Below are 16,556 nucleotides of genomic sequence, written 5' to 3'. Positions count from 1 at the left end.
CGCCGTTACCGGCGCCCCGGCGGCCTGCGGGGCCGTGCGCATGCGCAGCGCTGGCGCCGCGCGCAGTTCCGGGTCACGGCGGCCATGGAGGCCGGGCAGGGCCCCGGGCCCGGCGGAGACGCGGCCGAGGTAACTGTGCTGCTTCTGTATCGCTGCCGCGGGGAAACCTGGCGGGGCACGGGGCGGCCAGGCGGGGGGCGACGCGGCAGGCTCGGGACGGGGATTCCTGTTAGCCGCTCGGCCGCCCCGGCCCCGAGTTTCCCGCGGGGCCGGTGCCCTTGAGGCCTCTTGAGAGCCGGGCGGGGGGTGTCCTCAGGGGGTGAGGAGGTGTTCGTGTCTGACCGTGAGCCAACGATGTACTCAGGTACCGGTGGCGTCCTGGAGTATCAGCAATAGTGTGGCCTGCAGGACCAGGGAAGTCACCATCCCTCTCTACTCGGCACTGGTGAGGCCACACCTCAAGTATTGCGTTCAGGTTTGGACTCCTCAGTTCAGGAAGGGCCCTGAAGTGCTGGAGCAGGTCCAGAGAAGGGCACAAAACTCGTGAGGGGTCTGGAGTATAACTCCTGTGAGGAGTGGCTGTGGAACCTGGGGTTGTTTGTCCCGAAGAAAAGGAGGCTCAGGGAGATCTTATCGCTGTCCAGCATTCCCTGCAAGGAGTTTGTTAGCAGGTGGGGTCGGCCTCTCCTCCCAGGCAGCCAGCGATAGGGCAGGAGAGCGCTGTGATAAGTTGCGCCAGAGGCGGTTTAGATTAGACATTAGACGGAATTGCTTCGCAGGAAGGGTGGTTAGGTATTGGAATGGACGGCTCAGGGAGGTTCTGGAGTTACCGTCCCTAGCGGGGTTTAAGGCTGGACATGGCACTTAGTGCCGCTGTCCGGTTACAAAGCGGTGTTCAGTCCTAGATGAGCCCATCGGGCTTTTCCAGCCCATCTGATGGTGTGATCCTCTGTTCCCCCGGTGCCGATGGCCTGCTCAGAGCTGTGCTGCTCCGGGCTCGGCTCTCCGGGCGGGACAGGCTCAGCACCTCCGCACAGAGCCCTCACACGCTGAGTTACAGCCGTATGAACCAACAACACACCCTGAGAAATGCTTCAGAAAGGCGCTTAGTGATCTGTCACATATCAGCTGTTTGGAAGGCTGGCTGGAGGGACCAAAGCAGGCTTTTCTGAAGTAAAAGGACTCAGCTGAGTTGGGATCTGACTATGCACAAAGGATTTCCTGCTCTCTCATACCGTTTTTAGAAGCACTGGATTTTTTAAATTATATATTTCATGTGACATTTATGGACAAAAGGCACTGGTTTCTTAAATATACCTGGGTGGAAGTAGAGAAACTTCAAGGCGTGAAAGTTAGACTTTTTAAGTTTTCTGATTGAAAGATGCTCCCAAAGTGTTCTTTTGCCCATTCTTATCTAATTTATTTCCCTAATGAAAGAGGGAAGTGCCTAGGCCTTACGTTCCAACTGAGGAGGAAAGAAGACTCCTTAAGGAATGTGCTGAAGAGAGTTTCCGATATAGAGGTAAGTTCACTTTGCTGGTAAACTCGATTGTGTTCCTTCCACCCTCAGCTTTTGCTGTTACCTGAGGCATTACCCAGGGCCTGGGTCAATACAGCACAACAGTGCCTTAGCAAGCTTCACATGTCCTAGAATTGTGTCCCAGCAAATGCTGATCCACACAGTATTTACTAAGAGTTTGCAGCAGTTTTGTAAAAGGTGCAACATAATTTCGAAGTTTGATGCCCTATAAAAAGATCTCTTCATATTTTAAGTTAGTGTGCTTATTAAAAGTCTGAAAATAGATCTAATTAACGAGTCTCATGTTACTGGATTTTCTTTTTTGTGTTATTACTCTGTTTTTATTTTCAATTTTTATCGTTATCTTTAACGTGCAAGAATAAAATAGTTTAACTTATAACCATTGCTTTTCATCTTTATAGAGACTTGTGAAGAGAGAAATAAATAAGTAATTTGTTCAGCTTTTGGAGGAAATTGCTGTGCATGGTTTTTGTAACCCTAAGGTTCAAGGCATGCTTGATTTTTGTACACCTGGTCAGGAGGTTTAAACAAGCCTTCTGATGTGGTTGTTACCTGCTGTTTTGTCACTAGTAGGTTACTCCTGATGCTCATAGGTGGCTTGGCAAAAACCAGGACAGATGAAGAATTTAGCAGCTGATTTGCTAATTTTAGCACGCTGGGGCTCTGATTTCTCATGGAAGCCAGTACTTTCAGGGACAGCTCCTAAGGCATTGTGATTTTGAGTTAATGACTCCAAGTTCTGTTTTGTCTTTCTCCACTGGTTTGCCACTCTCCTCATTCACTTTTACACAAATACTTGCAAATCTTCAGCATATTTGCTAAAATGCAGCCATTTTTGTATAATTTTATAAGTGAAAGAGGCAGGTCCATTAGTAGTACAATGATGATTGGTTGTGGTTTATTGATAATCTCTCTTCTGGAAGACAAAGAGGAAGGAGATTTACTTGTTCTTGAGCTGTCCTGCTGCTTGGCAATGTAGCTCCTTGCCCTGTGCATCACTGAAGAAACAACATGTAGGTATTGAAAGCCCTAAGTTAGTTTCTTGAGTCATTTCTCTTTAGGGAGCTACAACAGTAACAGATTTTTTTTCAGGAGTTGTGTACTGTGCTGTTATCTTGCTGGGAGAGCCTAAAGTCCATCACTGTTCTCTAGGTCTCCTGGCTTTGTTTCCCTGCTCTGCACACACACACTAAACTGTTGCGTCCACTGTATTAAATACATATGGCTTGAACTCCCCTTTGCTTCTGTGACTACCCTGAAATCCTCACTTTGCATTGTGTCATGTTTTCGTACTCACTGGAGTTATTATAAATTTGTTTCTTTTCGGTTTGTTTATTCAGATTCCAAGCTGTAGCAGTTTTTACTCATTCTTACAAACCATCTGTGTTTTGACATAGTTTCTCTTGACAGCTTCTGCCACTAATCATTTCACAATTCAGTTTGATATATGCTTTACTGGAGTTACTAGTTTGTAATGACATTATCATACAAGAGTTACTAGTTTGTAATGACATTATCATATAAATTGTTACATTCATAAAAATTCACACTACAACGTTCAGCTTTATCTTTTGCACTTCTAATCTTGCTAACAAAATTATACTGATACAACTTTTTCCCCATAAAACAATTTTGACTTGGCTACATTATCTTACCATCCTTAATGTGCTGTTGATATATCAGCCTTCCATTATTTTCCCCAGATTTATTTTGTTCATAGAACAGAAAAAGTACTCTTTGCCCATAGCATTGATGTTTTCTGATTTATTAAGTTTGTTTTGTTGAGGTCTTCTTCCTACATTTGAATTGTTCCTATTAATTTTTAGGTATGAATCCAATTTTCATTCAGCTATTTTTTTATTTTTTAGTTACCATTTCAGGTCACTTATATGCTCACATACTAATATAGCCTGGTTTTAATATCTGGGATGTTTGTGTTAGGTCTATAAATAATTTCAAACTTTTGAGGGTTAGACTACAATCCTCAATAATAATTTTTGAACGCATTTTTCTTTACACATCCTCCCTCCCCTTGTTGTTTTACAGCATAAAATGACAGCATATAATCTGTGCTGTCATTTTATATCTCAGTAAATTTTGGAAAAATCTAGGTCTGGAATCTCTAAAAGCATCAGATTTTTAACATCTAATAGGTTGAAGGTTTTATTCTCTCTTTTGAAGTTTTGCCGTAATCTTGCTTTGAACCAGGGAGCCAATATTTCTTCTTAAAAGTGACATCCAGTCACATTTATCCTGAGATGTTGATTGGACTCCTTACCTAGTTTAGACCTGCCAGAATTTGTGAGGGAATTAGCTGTTAATTTATTAAAATAGTCTTTAATAATTTGCTCTCCAAAAATAAAATTTGTCTTCAAATATGAACTCAATTAGCAAATTGTGTGTGTCAAAACACTTCAGCTGTCTAGTGCTGTTGCAAAAATTTCTCTCCTAGAAGTCATTGAGCCCTTTTGTAATATCTACATTTTCAGACTGGCATGAAATTAAATTTCATTATGACATATCTAAATCTTTAATGTAAATAACTTCAGCCTTCTGTCATGTTTGTTCCTTTATTGTCCCTGTATCTTGTGCAGGAGTGGTGGTCTTATGTTAAAACATCAAGAGTTTTCATTATCAACAATTTTTAGAGGCACTGGCCTCTGTATAACTTCTCCTGTTCTGAAGAACTGTGTATGGCCCTTGATCTTAATGTTCTGCACCTTGATGCTGTAGCAGTTGTAGCTAGACCTGGAGCCTTGTCTGGAAAGCTTTATTCCATCTGACACTGGCTTTTGTATTTTAGGAAGCATGAAGTATAATCCAGGCAGGATAACTCATTGACTAGTAATTTGTACCTCATTTGTAGTAGCTCTTAAAAACTGGGATTGACAAGGTTTGATAATTTATATACAGTTTGTTTATTTTTATACATATATATATCTCCATATATTAAACAAATGAGCTTAGGAAGGCATGGGAACTCTAATTTTATTGCATAGTTGTTAAATGTGGTTGAAAATCTTGAAAATTGTATTTTAAGCAGCTTTTTCTCTTCTTCACAGCTTTTCCTTTGGCTGCAGTGAGCATGCTTGGTACTAGTTTCTTGATTAGAAAAGGTAAAGTGTAAAAATACTTCAGTTTCATTTCAATTTGCTCAGTTGAAATATCTTTCTGCTGTTAGGAAAGTTATTGTGATAGTATAATGTCCAATCTACATGTAATCTAAGAAGTTCAGACTCTGTAGCTACATGATTTGCAGTTCCTCAACATAAAGAGCTGAACTTAAAATCCAGTTCATGTGTGTTTTATGTTGTGTGACTAGTGCAATATCTCACTGATTATAAAAGAATATGTTCTCAGTGTGTTAATAACCCTGTGATTAAATATGATGAAAGAGATAATTCCTAGGGTTTTTTAATTTTATGAGGAATTCAGTTATTAGGTTTTTTTAAAATTTAATGTGAAGTATAAAAGAGTAACCTGCTTCTACAAAAATAACTACAGTTGAGGTTTTTTAACTTAATTCTTAATATCTGATTACATATGTCTTTATCTGAATGTCTGATTTTGTCCTCCTTTTCAGGTGTTCTAAGAGATAGCTCAAGATTTGGCTCTTTTGTTAAAGTTGCATGTAAGTAAAAGCTACATATAAATTCAGCTTCTATTCATGCTGTATGTTCTTTTTCTGGACCTTTTCCTAATGCCCAGTGTGACCAATGGTTTTAAACTAAAAGAGGAGAGATTTAGATTAGATGTTAGAAAGAAATCCTTTACTGAGGGTAGTGAGGCACTGGACAGAGTTGCCCAGAGTTGTTGTGGGTGCCTCATTCCTGGAAGTGTTCAAGGCCAGGTTTAGTGAGGGGGGTCCCTGCTCATGGCAGCAGAGTTGGAACTAGAGGATCTTGAAGGTCCCTTTGCAACCCAAGGCTTTTTTATGATTGGGTGATTTAGTTACTGCCTGAATTTGTACTGCACATTTTGGACAACTTTTGTTTATAAGGCTTGTATAAAATTGCTTGATTAATTAGCATATTCATTTAAGATAAAAACGTTTTAAATAGAGACCGTGCAACCTTATTTTAAATTACGTTGCCAGAATACACCCACCACTCCCTTCCTAATTTGAAGGTCTTTATTCATGTATCTCACGTGTCCCATTCAGGCTATTTTAATTACTTTTTTTTTTCCCCTGGACATTATGTATGTACAATTGTAGGAAAAAAGCAATTTCATGTGAATGATCCTTGGATTAAGTATAATCAAAAATAAATTATTCACTTAATAAAATAACCTTTTCAATGTAATACAAGACAGTAAAACAGGAAGTTGCCATCTTGCCAATCTGTGCAGATACAGCCAGTTTACTTCAGTGGGAAGAGGGTAAACCTTGTGATTTGTGGTCAAGGAAGTGTTGTTTAAGCAGATAAATGAATGTGACAGACCAGGGCTCCTGTTGTTTATGCTAAATTCTGGTTACTTTTTTTGAACACTAAACAATGGTATAACACAAACATTTCTAATAAATAATAGAGCTGCTACTTCCCCAATCACTCCTACACATAAGGGCCACATTCTTCTTACTTAATAAAACTAATATATTGAATTTGGGGGAAAAATAAGATGCAGCTGAGCTGGCCAGGATTTTCTGCCTGTAGGAATTACTATACTTTTCTCAGTAGTTTTCTAGGTACTCTTGACAATTTACTGAGACTCCTAGTTAGTCATGGCTGATTCACTACATTCACAGCATCCCCTTCAACACAGCAGAGAGCTACTGGTCCTCTCTGTCTTTGACAAAGAAGGGGAAGTTCCTGTGCCTGTAGGAACTTCTTAGTCTGCAGTGGGATCTGGCCATGTCTAATCAGCTTCTTGTCACAGTGAATGTAAAAGCAAAGAAAAATACCTAATTTACTGTGCTAAGTTCAAAAACATGGATCATCTGGCTGTTAGTTCTGTAAGGAAATAAACCAAATGCTTTGGCCAGTGATTGCTTTGAGTGAAACATCTTCCAGAGAGATACTTCCCCTTTTCTTTACTAGAGGGCCTCAAGAAAAAGAGACTTTCTCTTTGTAATTTATGCAAAAGAGTAATCAGCTTTTCTGTTAAGCGTTATTTTGCTAAATAATTAGTTTGACTTCTTCTTAGGACAATCTAAGGGCTTGTAATTTTTCTCTTTGCACATATTTATTGTATATGAGGTGTTTGGTTTATTTTAACCTGCTAAACAGCTAAAGCCTTACATTCCTCATCTGTAAACTTCACTCATAGTTGTGGTTGTTCTTCTCTATTCCCTTGGAAAAGGACTTTTACCCTTCTTTTGAAAATCAGACATTAGAACAGGAATCACAATTTTGGTACCAGTAGAGCAGGCTAGGGTAAAAATCCCCTTTATATTGGTTCCCAGGCAATGTAATCTACTGCTGAGAATTGCACAGGATTAATGTTACTTATAATTAACTCTTTCCTGACTTAAAGATAATCAAAACTTTTAGTCTTCATATTTAGGAAATACTCATTGCACATGAAAGGAGGTCTAGTCATTCTCTTCTACAAAGTCAGTAAGAAAATTTCCTACAGAATCCTTCATGTGCCACTGACCCACTGATAAAACTTGAAGGAGCCAGTTGATGGAAATCATAAGTTTTAAGCCCAGAAAGAGCTTTCTTGGTAATTTATTCTTATGTCCTTTGCAGCAGATGGAAGTAGCTCATGCACTAAATTGAAACAGTTTGCTTGGTGATTACAAGGGTTCAGCTAATTCAGTTGTTTGCCCTCTGGCAGCCAAACAACAGAATCCTTTACAGAAGAGACTGAGCCTACTGCTAAGTTGATTTAGACCTCTCTTCATATTAGTAAAGCCTTTTCAGGATCTGACTGTTCTGATGGATTAAATTAGCAGAATTTACTGCCTGTATTTATTTCTCATTGGTTTGTCATCTTCATTTTGATAGTAAATTGTGATTTCTGGATTTTGGAAAAAAATGATGTAATTTATTTTTTTTAATCACTTTTCATTCACTAAGTACTAGCTGAAATCATCTGGTGCTCACACTATGTCTAAAATCATTGCTTTATGTCTCCATTCAGTGTTGCATTTTGTGTTAGTACCCTTTGTCTGCAGAAGCAGCAGAGATTACTGCATGGTTTTGGTTTAGATCTAAACTGGTTCTCTTTCTTGTATTCAAGATACTACATGATTTATTTGAAATTATTATTTTAAAACAATGTTGGAATTATAATACAGCATGTAAACTCTCTTTTTTTCTTTTTAAAAAGTTGCTGGAATGTGTGGATACCTGGCTGGAAAGATATCCTACTTGCCAATCTGTAGCGAGAAATTTAAGAAGCTGAAGGATTCCCCAATAGGAGATGTTCTACGACAAGCTCAGAGACATAGTTCACCTAAGTAAGAATTTAAGTATCTTTTAAATTTAAACATATTCTGAATAGGGTTTTTTTTTAACACTATCATATCAATACTACTTTTGCAGCTTTCCAACCCCTTCAGAGCTGCACCTGCCCTCATTCCCTGTTACCTCAGATCTACCACTTTCAGGAATCTGTATTCATAACAGTTGGCAAGCTATAAAATATGTATTTTGAGCTCTTTACATACAACTAAGCACTTTGAGAAGTAGGAAAATAAACATTTTACTTAGCAAACTGTATTTCTTTTAAAACTAAGAGTGTTTCCCATAGAATTTACTTACAGAAGTGTGACAGCACAAGTTGCCTCCTTACTTGAGAGGTAAACTAAATTAACTGACATAAAATAGTGTTACATTCTGGAAGTTTTTCCCATAGTTTAGTTTGATTGAAGTAGGAAAAGGGTGGAAATGATTTCAGTGTTTATCAAAGGAAAGAGCTCAGTAAACAATATCAGTGCAGGAAGAAGCATGGTGGTCAAGCTTACTGCTGTTTGTTTAAATCCTTTACATCTGTAACAGCATTATGCTGTACATATGAGAAACTCATCAGGTTCTTGAAACTATTTCCTGTTTTCTTCCAGAATGTTTTCTCCTTCAACTGGTTTTTAATTGCAAGCTGCTTTCAGAATATGTCACTTAAACCCTTGATTCAAAACTAGGAGAATAGTGTTTGGATAGTGAGTAGTAGTCCTCCTGTTTATGTGCTGAGATTTGGTACATGGTTATAAAGGATTTGCTTAAATTCTTAATTACACTATACATTCAGATGTATGGCAGTTTTTATTTTGTCTGCAAGATTTACCTTTATTCTGAAACATTGATGGTTTTATGGCATCAAACAATTTCAGGCATTACCACTCCATATACTTACTGTAAAAATCAGCTGAATTGGAGTTGGACTTGTCCCTTCACCCCTTCCAATTTCTAATATGAAGTTGTCATGCTCATTAATTGTGTTTACATGAGAACTCGTTCAAGTACCATCATCTGCCACACCAATAAATTCCTTCAACTGTTAATGGCCAATTTGTATCTGTAAAGTTTTATTTCCTAAGTGATAAATTCATTTTCCTTGGTTGAATAAATAATTTAAACTCTTTTCAGTTGCATTGTTATCCATACACGCTACCCTTTTAACCCAGCAACAGAAATCATTACACTTTCCTGGGCATTGTGTGTCTTCTAATTAATGTATTTTGGTAATTTGATTTGCAGTTAAAAACTCATAGGGAGTTAAAAGATTAGGTAGTTTTATAAAGCTGTGTTTGCATATATTTTAAAAATATTATTGAGGCAATAAAGTGACTTTGTTCTGTATGTTTATTATGAGATTTAAATAAAGACTAATTGCAGATGTTTTTCATAGGAAACTAAAAGTACAGCTAGGCAGAAATTAAAAGTAAAAAATTAATAAATACTCCAGAGGTGTTCTAGTGGCACAAAGTGGTGGCATTCCTGATAGAGGAACATGTTGTGTAGTGGCTTGCAAGGCCATTCTATGACTATAGTGAATAATTAAAAAATATCAGGCACCAATTCCCAAAATATTCTTTATATGATATTATCTTTCTCTCTTAAGAGAAACTACATTAAAGTTTTTGCAGAATTCAGCCACTTGATTAATTTTCATAATTTAGTTTTCCTAAGATAGCTGTTTGTTCTCCTTCTGCTGTTCAGTCCTGATCAAATACAGCACCTTCTAATGATGAAGAGTTTTAAATATCAAATTCTTCTTGAAATGCTTTTAAAATTAACTATAGTTTATACTACCACTAGTTACATGGGCACACCGTGTACTATTTGTGTCTGATGTGGGGTGTTTTTGTCTGAAGATTCCTTGGGACAAAGGATTGTAACTTCACTTACTGTAAAGAGCAGTGTGTTTTGTCTCTTTTCTCTCCTGTTCTGGAGGTATGAGTTAAGGTTCTCTGAGGAAGAGAAGAATGTTGGGGAAGGGACAATAGAAATTTTTGCAACGTAAAGAAAACACCCAAAACATCCCAAAAATTTTTTGAGATGATGATTCAGTTGGAAACGAAACTATTTAAAATAAAAGAACATTTTCTTGAATTGAAATTATTGTGACTCTAATAGTTCCATTGTTAACTTCAGTGTTAACTTCAGTATTTAATATTTAATTCTGTTCTTTTCCAGCCGTTCCAGTCGTAAATCTGAATTTTCAGACGTACCTTCTCAGTCATTTACTGAGTCATCTTCTCCAAGAGCTGGATTCCCACCTTCTTCCAGCTATTCAGATGATTACAGCTCCACAGATAGAGCCCTCTCCAGTTATGAACCTGTTCCATTCAGTGCTTCTCTGAATGAATCTTCACCCACAGGAATTACTGATTACACTGTTCAAGGTGAGTCTTAGTATTTAACAGTTTGCTCTGCAAAGACTCTTGCCTTTCTTTTAGATACTGCTCTTACTAAACTATGGATTCTCACCCTATGCCAACACACATGGCACAATACAGTGGCTTTGAATGAAAGAGCTGAAAGAATTACAAGAATTGTTTTTACACAGAAGATGAATATAAATTTTATTTTGTGTTCTAGCTCTAAACTAGATTTAGGGTTTTCTAGCTGAAAATTGCTTTAATTGCAAGTAAAGATCCTGAATTAACTTACAAGGTGCAATCTGTTGTAGAACTAAACCTGAAAAACACTCAGCCTGATTGAAAGTTCTCTTTGACTGAAAGAAACATGCCATTCCTTCACTGTACAGAATAAACCACAGCCTACCAATTACCTGCTGGCCCTTCCAAGGTGCTTGCAGTTCCACTGTGCCTGGGGCTGTAACTGGATACTGCTGTAACTCCATGATCTTAAACTTCTAAAAAAAATTTTTCACAATGTGACAAACATTTATGTCTCTGGGAACTGAGTAGATATTAGCTTCTATCCACAACAGTCTGATTTTCTCACAGAGAACTAAAATGGTTTTCACATATCATGCAGCTGTTCCCCTCCTTCCAGTATGAACTGTCCTCAGCTATTGCAGGGGAAACAGGATTCTGAATTCAGGTGTCTCTGGTACACAAAGGAGGAAGTTACTATCAAATGCAGGGGTTTGTACTTGGAATTAGTTTGGATTTTTTCAACTTACTTATGAAAAATGTTTTATTTAACTAAAAAAACCCTTTCAATGCAACTTGGTTATAGTTACATGAAAGTATCAGATATAAATGTGTCAAGAAAACTATTATTGCACTTCATCACAAATGTCAATAGTTGGTAACACCTTTATTATATAACCAAGATATTATAAATATAGATGAAAGGATCAAATGTTTATCAAGCATCATATGATAGATATTGTCCTAATTCTTTGAAAGCAAAATTTAAAGCCTTAATGCAAACCCTTGAGCTTCACTTTGGTTTCTCTTCAGAAATCGTATATATCTCAAATGTATAATTAACATAAATTTTAGATAAAGTGACCAGAGCTATTTTATCCATCAACTACCACATGGTTGTTAGAATTTCTTATGGCAAAATGAAAAAAATTAATTAACAGCTGGTGTTTCAAAGCAGTTTGACAAAATTAAGAGGATAAAAGGAATTACTTGAAGACCATATATACATTCATTGTTGTATTTAGAATTGTAGCTGTCATGCTCCTTTTAATTTGGGATTGAGCAGTAATTAACTGGTATTCTAGAACATGTTGAAGTCAAATTTTGCTGTGTTATGCCATATTTAGTATTTTTCTGTTTGTTTTGTTTTCAGAGCCTGCTCAAATTCCAGAAGAAAGTCGGAAAAAAAAAGGCATCACATATGAGGAGTTAAGGAATAAACACAGACAGACATATGATGTAATGCAACCACCAAAGGCAGAGACTCCAAGCAAGTTTTCACAGGAAAAACCAGCTAAGGAAGGTAATACATTGATTTACAGCAATAGTTAATGGAATTGAGATATTTGCCATAATGTTAAAAGTAGTTGCAAACACAAAACTTAATCCTGCATGCCTTTTAAGCAATTTACATTTAGTGTTTGCAGGTATCTCATATGTGATACCTACAGTCTGTAGTTTCCTGTTTCAGATTATTAGTTTATTGGAATTTTTGATCATCCAATAGAAAATTGTCATTCCTTTTCTCTAACCATTATTGATTGCTTGGTGCCAGACTTAAAAGCTTGTAAGTTTTGCTTCATTGAGTATATTGAGCAACCTCTTTTAACAAAGAATTCTCTGAGCTCAGAGCTGTACCAAAGAGCTATGGGAGAGGGGTGTGTGTTTTAGATAGCATTGTTCTCTCAAAATAGAGCACATGGTTGATGGTTCGAAGGGGAGGGTATTTATTTTTATGAATAGTTTCATGTGGAATTAGTGGATTTCTATAGAGGCATTGTTTGTAGAGGTCCATTTTCTACATTAAAACCCAGAGGAAGGAAACGGTATTTGGCAGCAATATTGAGATTTGTTTTCACAGTGAAAAAGAAAACTTTACAGAGCAAAATAAGAATGCAATGCTCTAAAGAATAAGACATCATTCAGAGAACTTTTTGACTCAATCAAATTTTTGAAAAGGAGACACAGAAGCAATTCATAATTGCTTGCTCTAGAACTTTTTAAATTTAATGTGGCATCTGTAAAACCAATTGTAGCAAGAGTAATGTTTTACCATCTAACACACTGATGGACTAGTCACCTTGAATTGTTTGGGGTTTTGTGCACTGCCCAGTCTTGTCAGCCACGTTGCAACAAGACTTTTAGGAAGAGCTGTTGTCTTTTATTAGGCATAATGAGTGGTAAGAAGTATAGAAGAGTGTATTAAAGCAAAAATTTCTGAAGCAGTAACACTAAGTTTGGAACAGTGTTGCTCAAGAGTGTCGGTGTCTGATGCTTGTGAGTTACTTGCTGCAGATCATCTATCTTTGGACAGATCTGCAGTCTTGAAAGAAAAATTTTGAGCAATTTTTGTGTAATGATTTTTATCTGTTATTTCAAGGGAAAAAGGCTTTCTCTTATCATGTGACTGTGCCAAATGAGACATGAAAAAATTATTGAAGCTGCGGTTTCAGATGGCTTTTAAATTCCATTTGCTGACACTTCATGGATTTACACAGTGTTTCTTTTTCAAGATACTTCTCCAGAAATAGAAAGCCTAAAAATGTCACTTGTGAAACCATACACAGAAGTGTTAAGCAGCATTCTGAAAACCTTGCCATATTCCATGGCAAATGTGGCTGTGAAATGAGAATGTGCGTTTTTTACTTTATTTTCAGTTACTTGAGGTGTATAAAAGACCTCTATAAAATGTTGATCAAATATTGCATTCTTTCTATATTTCTGTGTTCTGTTTGAAGGCTGCACTTGGGCTTTGAGAATAAAACGGAGCAGTGCGTGAGATTTGTAAATAGACCTTTTAAAGGATCTCTTTGCATTTTGAGGGAAAAGAGTGAGGAGGGCATACAAAAATTCAGGAATGGTTTACACATGCAAGTGCATTTCAGTCTGCAGTTCAGGGATTACACTGATGTTGTGGGCTAAGATCCGATTTAGCTTCTTGTGTCAAACTAGACATGTTACTTGCTGTGTGCTTGTTCATACTTTCTTAGTCACTACCCTTTGGTTCATCCTCTTATCTCTGGGTCCCTAGCAAATAGGAGACAGTGATTTCTGCCCTTCCTTGCAGGGACAGAAGGGAAACAAAACCATGTCTGACCCAGCTTTAAGCAATCCCCAACTTCCATCTGCCGCCGCCTTTTCCCTTCCCTGCAGCAGCACAAATACGTGCATCTGCATAGTGATCTAGACTGGCCCATTTTCCAGGGAATGAGTGCAGCCTCTTCAGCTGCCATGGTTAATACAAATGGAAATCAAATTGTACTTTGAGAGAGCTTCTCATTGTGTGTCTCTGCAATATCAGTCGCTCCAAAGACATTTGTCAGGGCATTGTGCTCAGTTTGCTGGTAGCTCACAGAGACAAGGACCAGGAGGCATTTTGCTCTATTCCACTTATGCTGCTGCATAGTTAGTAATAAACAGTGAGCTTAATAATTAATTTGCAAGTGGTTTTCTAAAACCACCTGACTAGTGTCAGCATTGCTACTGGGTCAAATGGATCCATCCTTAATCTTTTCAGTGAGGGCAGTCGGTTACAGAGCACTTTGCAGCTCACTTTCAAGAGAGGCTGTTTTCACTTTCTGCTTGTTGTTCAGTTAGTGGCACACTTCTGAACAAAGCTGTTAGACCACTACCCTGGTTTTTTTCCTCTCTGATTCAATCCTATGCTAAAGGAAGCTGCCAAATAATAATGGCTGAGTAGTTTCCTAGTAGGGATTACTGATTTCTGTTTGTTTGTCTTTGAATGTGTTTTTAGCTATGCCAAATTTATCCAACTGTGCATGTAACCAGATTATGTAGCCTCATTATTTATTGTAACATTCCTTGCCTGCTTCCTCCAATTGTTTTTGTCTCATCCATGTGTTAGATTTGTTTTAAAGTAATGACAAATTCTGTAGAGCAGGAATTAGCACAGTAGGCCTCCTGATTGAATATTAATTCATTAAGGTAAAATGATTAGCAAACTCTTCTCGCCATTTATTCAAAAGTAGCTTTAATTACATGTCTGTTGTGCTGTGACTCTCTCCCCACACACCACTTCAGATGACAGTACACTTCATTATACTTTCTGGCACTGTATATGATAACTTCTGCAGTTAATCTTTTGTTTTTTTCTTTTGTTTTCTGTAGTTAAAGTAAATAAATATGGCGATACCTGGGACGAGTAAGAGTCAAATGAAGAACTGAAGAAAATTACCTCCTGTCAGCTAACTTGAACTTCACCTAGATTAGTCATGAGTATCAGCACCTTTGGTGTGCTCTGCCAGACACAACTGTCAATAAATGAGGAGAAAATCCTGACTTGCCAGAAGATTAAAAAAAAGTATTTATGCTTAATTTTTTTTAATTTTGCATAAATTAAAAACAAGGCTACTGTGAGTTGTCATTACTACAAACCATTTGTTGTTTAGGAATGAGAAGGGTAACTGGTATTATGAGCATAAGGCAAAAATACATGTAAATAAATGCAATCCCATGTATTGAGAAGGGAAGAATATCAGAATCTTCTCAAGTTTTCAAGCCTTGAATTAAAAGTTACCTGTAGAACTCAACCTCTCACTTGATTTTGTCTGAAAGTGATATGCTGGGAACTTGAAGTTGTTGTTATACTTGGTTTGTAATGTCAGGAATACTATTTAACTGTTGAGGGGAAAAGGGCTGAAGAGCTGAGCCAGACACTGAAGTAACCAGAACTTTTTCAACTCTGTTTCATGGTGCCAGCTGTATTTTTAGACTGATACTGTGACTTGCCCACAACAGGTTTCTTCAGACACTCATTTCTGAAGAAAATAATTGAATGAAACTGCAGGTATTGAAAATAGCTACATTTCAGTGCAGAAGGCTAAACCTGACAGACTTTGGTAAAACCTTAAATGATCTATTGGCTGTTCATGTTAGACTCTGTATATTTGACTTCATTTCTCAATTTTTGCAAGTCATGACCAAAACTGCCATGTTTATGGAGAAGAGATCCCAATCAATGGAATATTTTGTTATTATTACCTGTAAGAGAAGAGCTACATTGGCAAAACTAAAGAGTCAGTCCTGGTGTTTGCATCACCTGCTCTGTCTCTGAAAATGTTGCCTTCACTTAGGGCTTTTCAAGTTTTATCTCCCAGCATTGTGTTTATTTGGGGGTTTGGGCTATAAGGGAGCAAACAACCATTGTGAAGTTGATCACATAAAGGCATTCCTGACATCCTTGTTGGAGATGAAAAACAGTGTGCCTACCAAGTTGACAATTCTCAGAGAATTTATTGATTTAGTGGAGTTGCAGCAGGGCAGCATAAATAAGATAATTGCAGGGGGAGGGGGTTGTACAGAGCAAATGGCTGAAAGGAGGAGGAAGAAGCAGGGAAAGAGGAGGATGCTTAAAGAGCCAGATAGTACTTGAAATAAAACAGGAAGTTTGCTTTCAGAAAAGCTGATCTTCTAAAAAATTAATGTGCTGATCAGAAAATCTTGAAGTTCTATCAGAAATTTACCTTGTAGAGAATGCTTCTCATGGCTGTGATGAGTGAACTCAGAAAATACAGTCTGCCAGAATTGTATTGCTGTTGTTTTCAGTGTGCTACTCCAAAGCTGATTGGCTTTATCAGGAAAATATTCACCGAGTTTCTTAGTTGTCAGTTACGCAAATAACAGGAGGCAGAAATTTGAGATGATAGTAATAGAACAGATTCCTATGATGGTGCCTTCCTGTAAAGTGTCTTGCCTCACATTCACATTTTTGGGTGGACAAATAAATACAGTGTTTTATATAAATTATATCAGAATTTTTCTTCTTTTCTTAGAGGAGAAAATAAAAGGCATGTCAATTAATGTCGACATGTCTGCTTGAGGTTACATTGTGTTGATAGTATTTCTAAATTGAATATAAAGCTTTCATTCCATTGCATCTAGTTTCCCTCAGAGGGCATACTTTTTTTTGTACTTGAGCAAATTTGGTTTGCTTTATCAATTTTCAATTATTTTGATTTCACACCCTTAGTGCACATTAGATACAGGAGA

General features: G+C 37.5%; 1 protein-coding gene across 2 annotated transcripts; it reads left to right on the top strand.

Annotated features, from left to right (window-relative positions):
• The first annotated feature begins 34 nt into the window (after positions 1–34).
• Positions 35–16,310, top strand: OCIAD1 (OCIA domain containing 1). 2 transcript variants are annotated; one of them, XM_066317017.1, is made up of 9 exons: positions 64–129; positions 365–445; positions 1,438–1,522; positions 4,603–4,656; positions 5,124–5,171; positions 7,817–7,946; positions 10,123–10,331; positions 11,701–11,850; positions 14,676–16,310. In XM_066317017.1, exons 1-9 carry the CDS (start codon positions 85–87, stop codon positions 14,711–14,713), a joined length of 840 nt encoding a protein of 279 aa, XP_066173114.1. In that variant the 5' UTR covers positions 64–84; the 3' UTR covers positions 14,714–16,310. The 2 variants fall into 2 exon arrangements, with proteins under 2 accessions (XP_066173115.1, XP_066173114.1); XM_066317018.1 differs by lacking the exon at positions 365–445 and having other exon boundaries at positions 35–129.
• Positions 16,311–16,556: the final 246 nt, after the last annotated feature.

This window comes from Sylvia atricapilla, chromosome 4, assembly GCF_009819655.1.
Source record: "Sylvia atricapilla isolate bSylAtr1 chromosome 4, bSylAtr1.pri, whole genome shotgun sequence".
Lineage (NCBI taxonomy): Eukaryota > Metazoa > Chordata > Aves > Passeriformes > Sylviidae > Sylvia > Sylvia atricapilla.
Note: the sequence above shows the minus strand (reverse complement) of the source record. Positions and strands in the feature narration are given on the sequence as shown.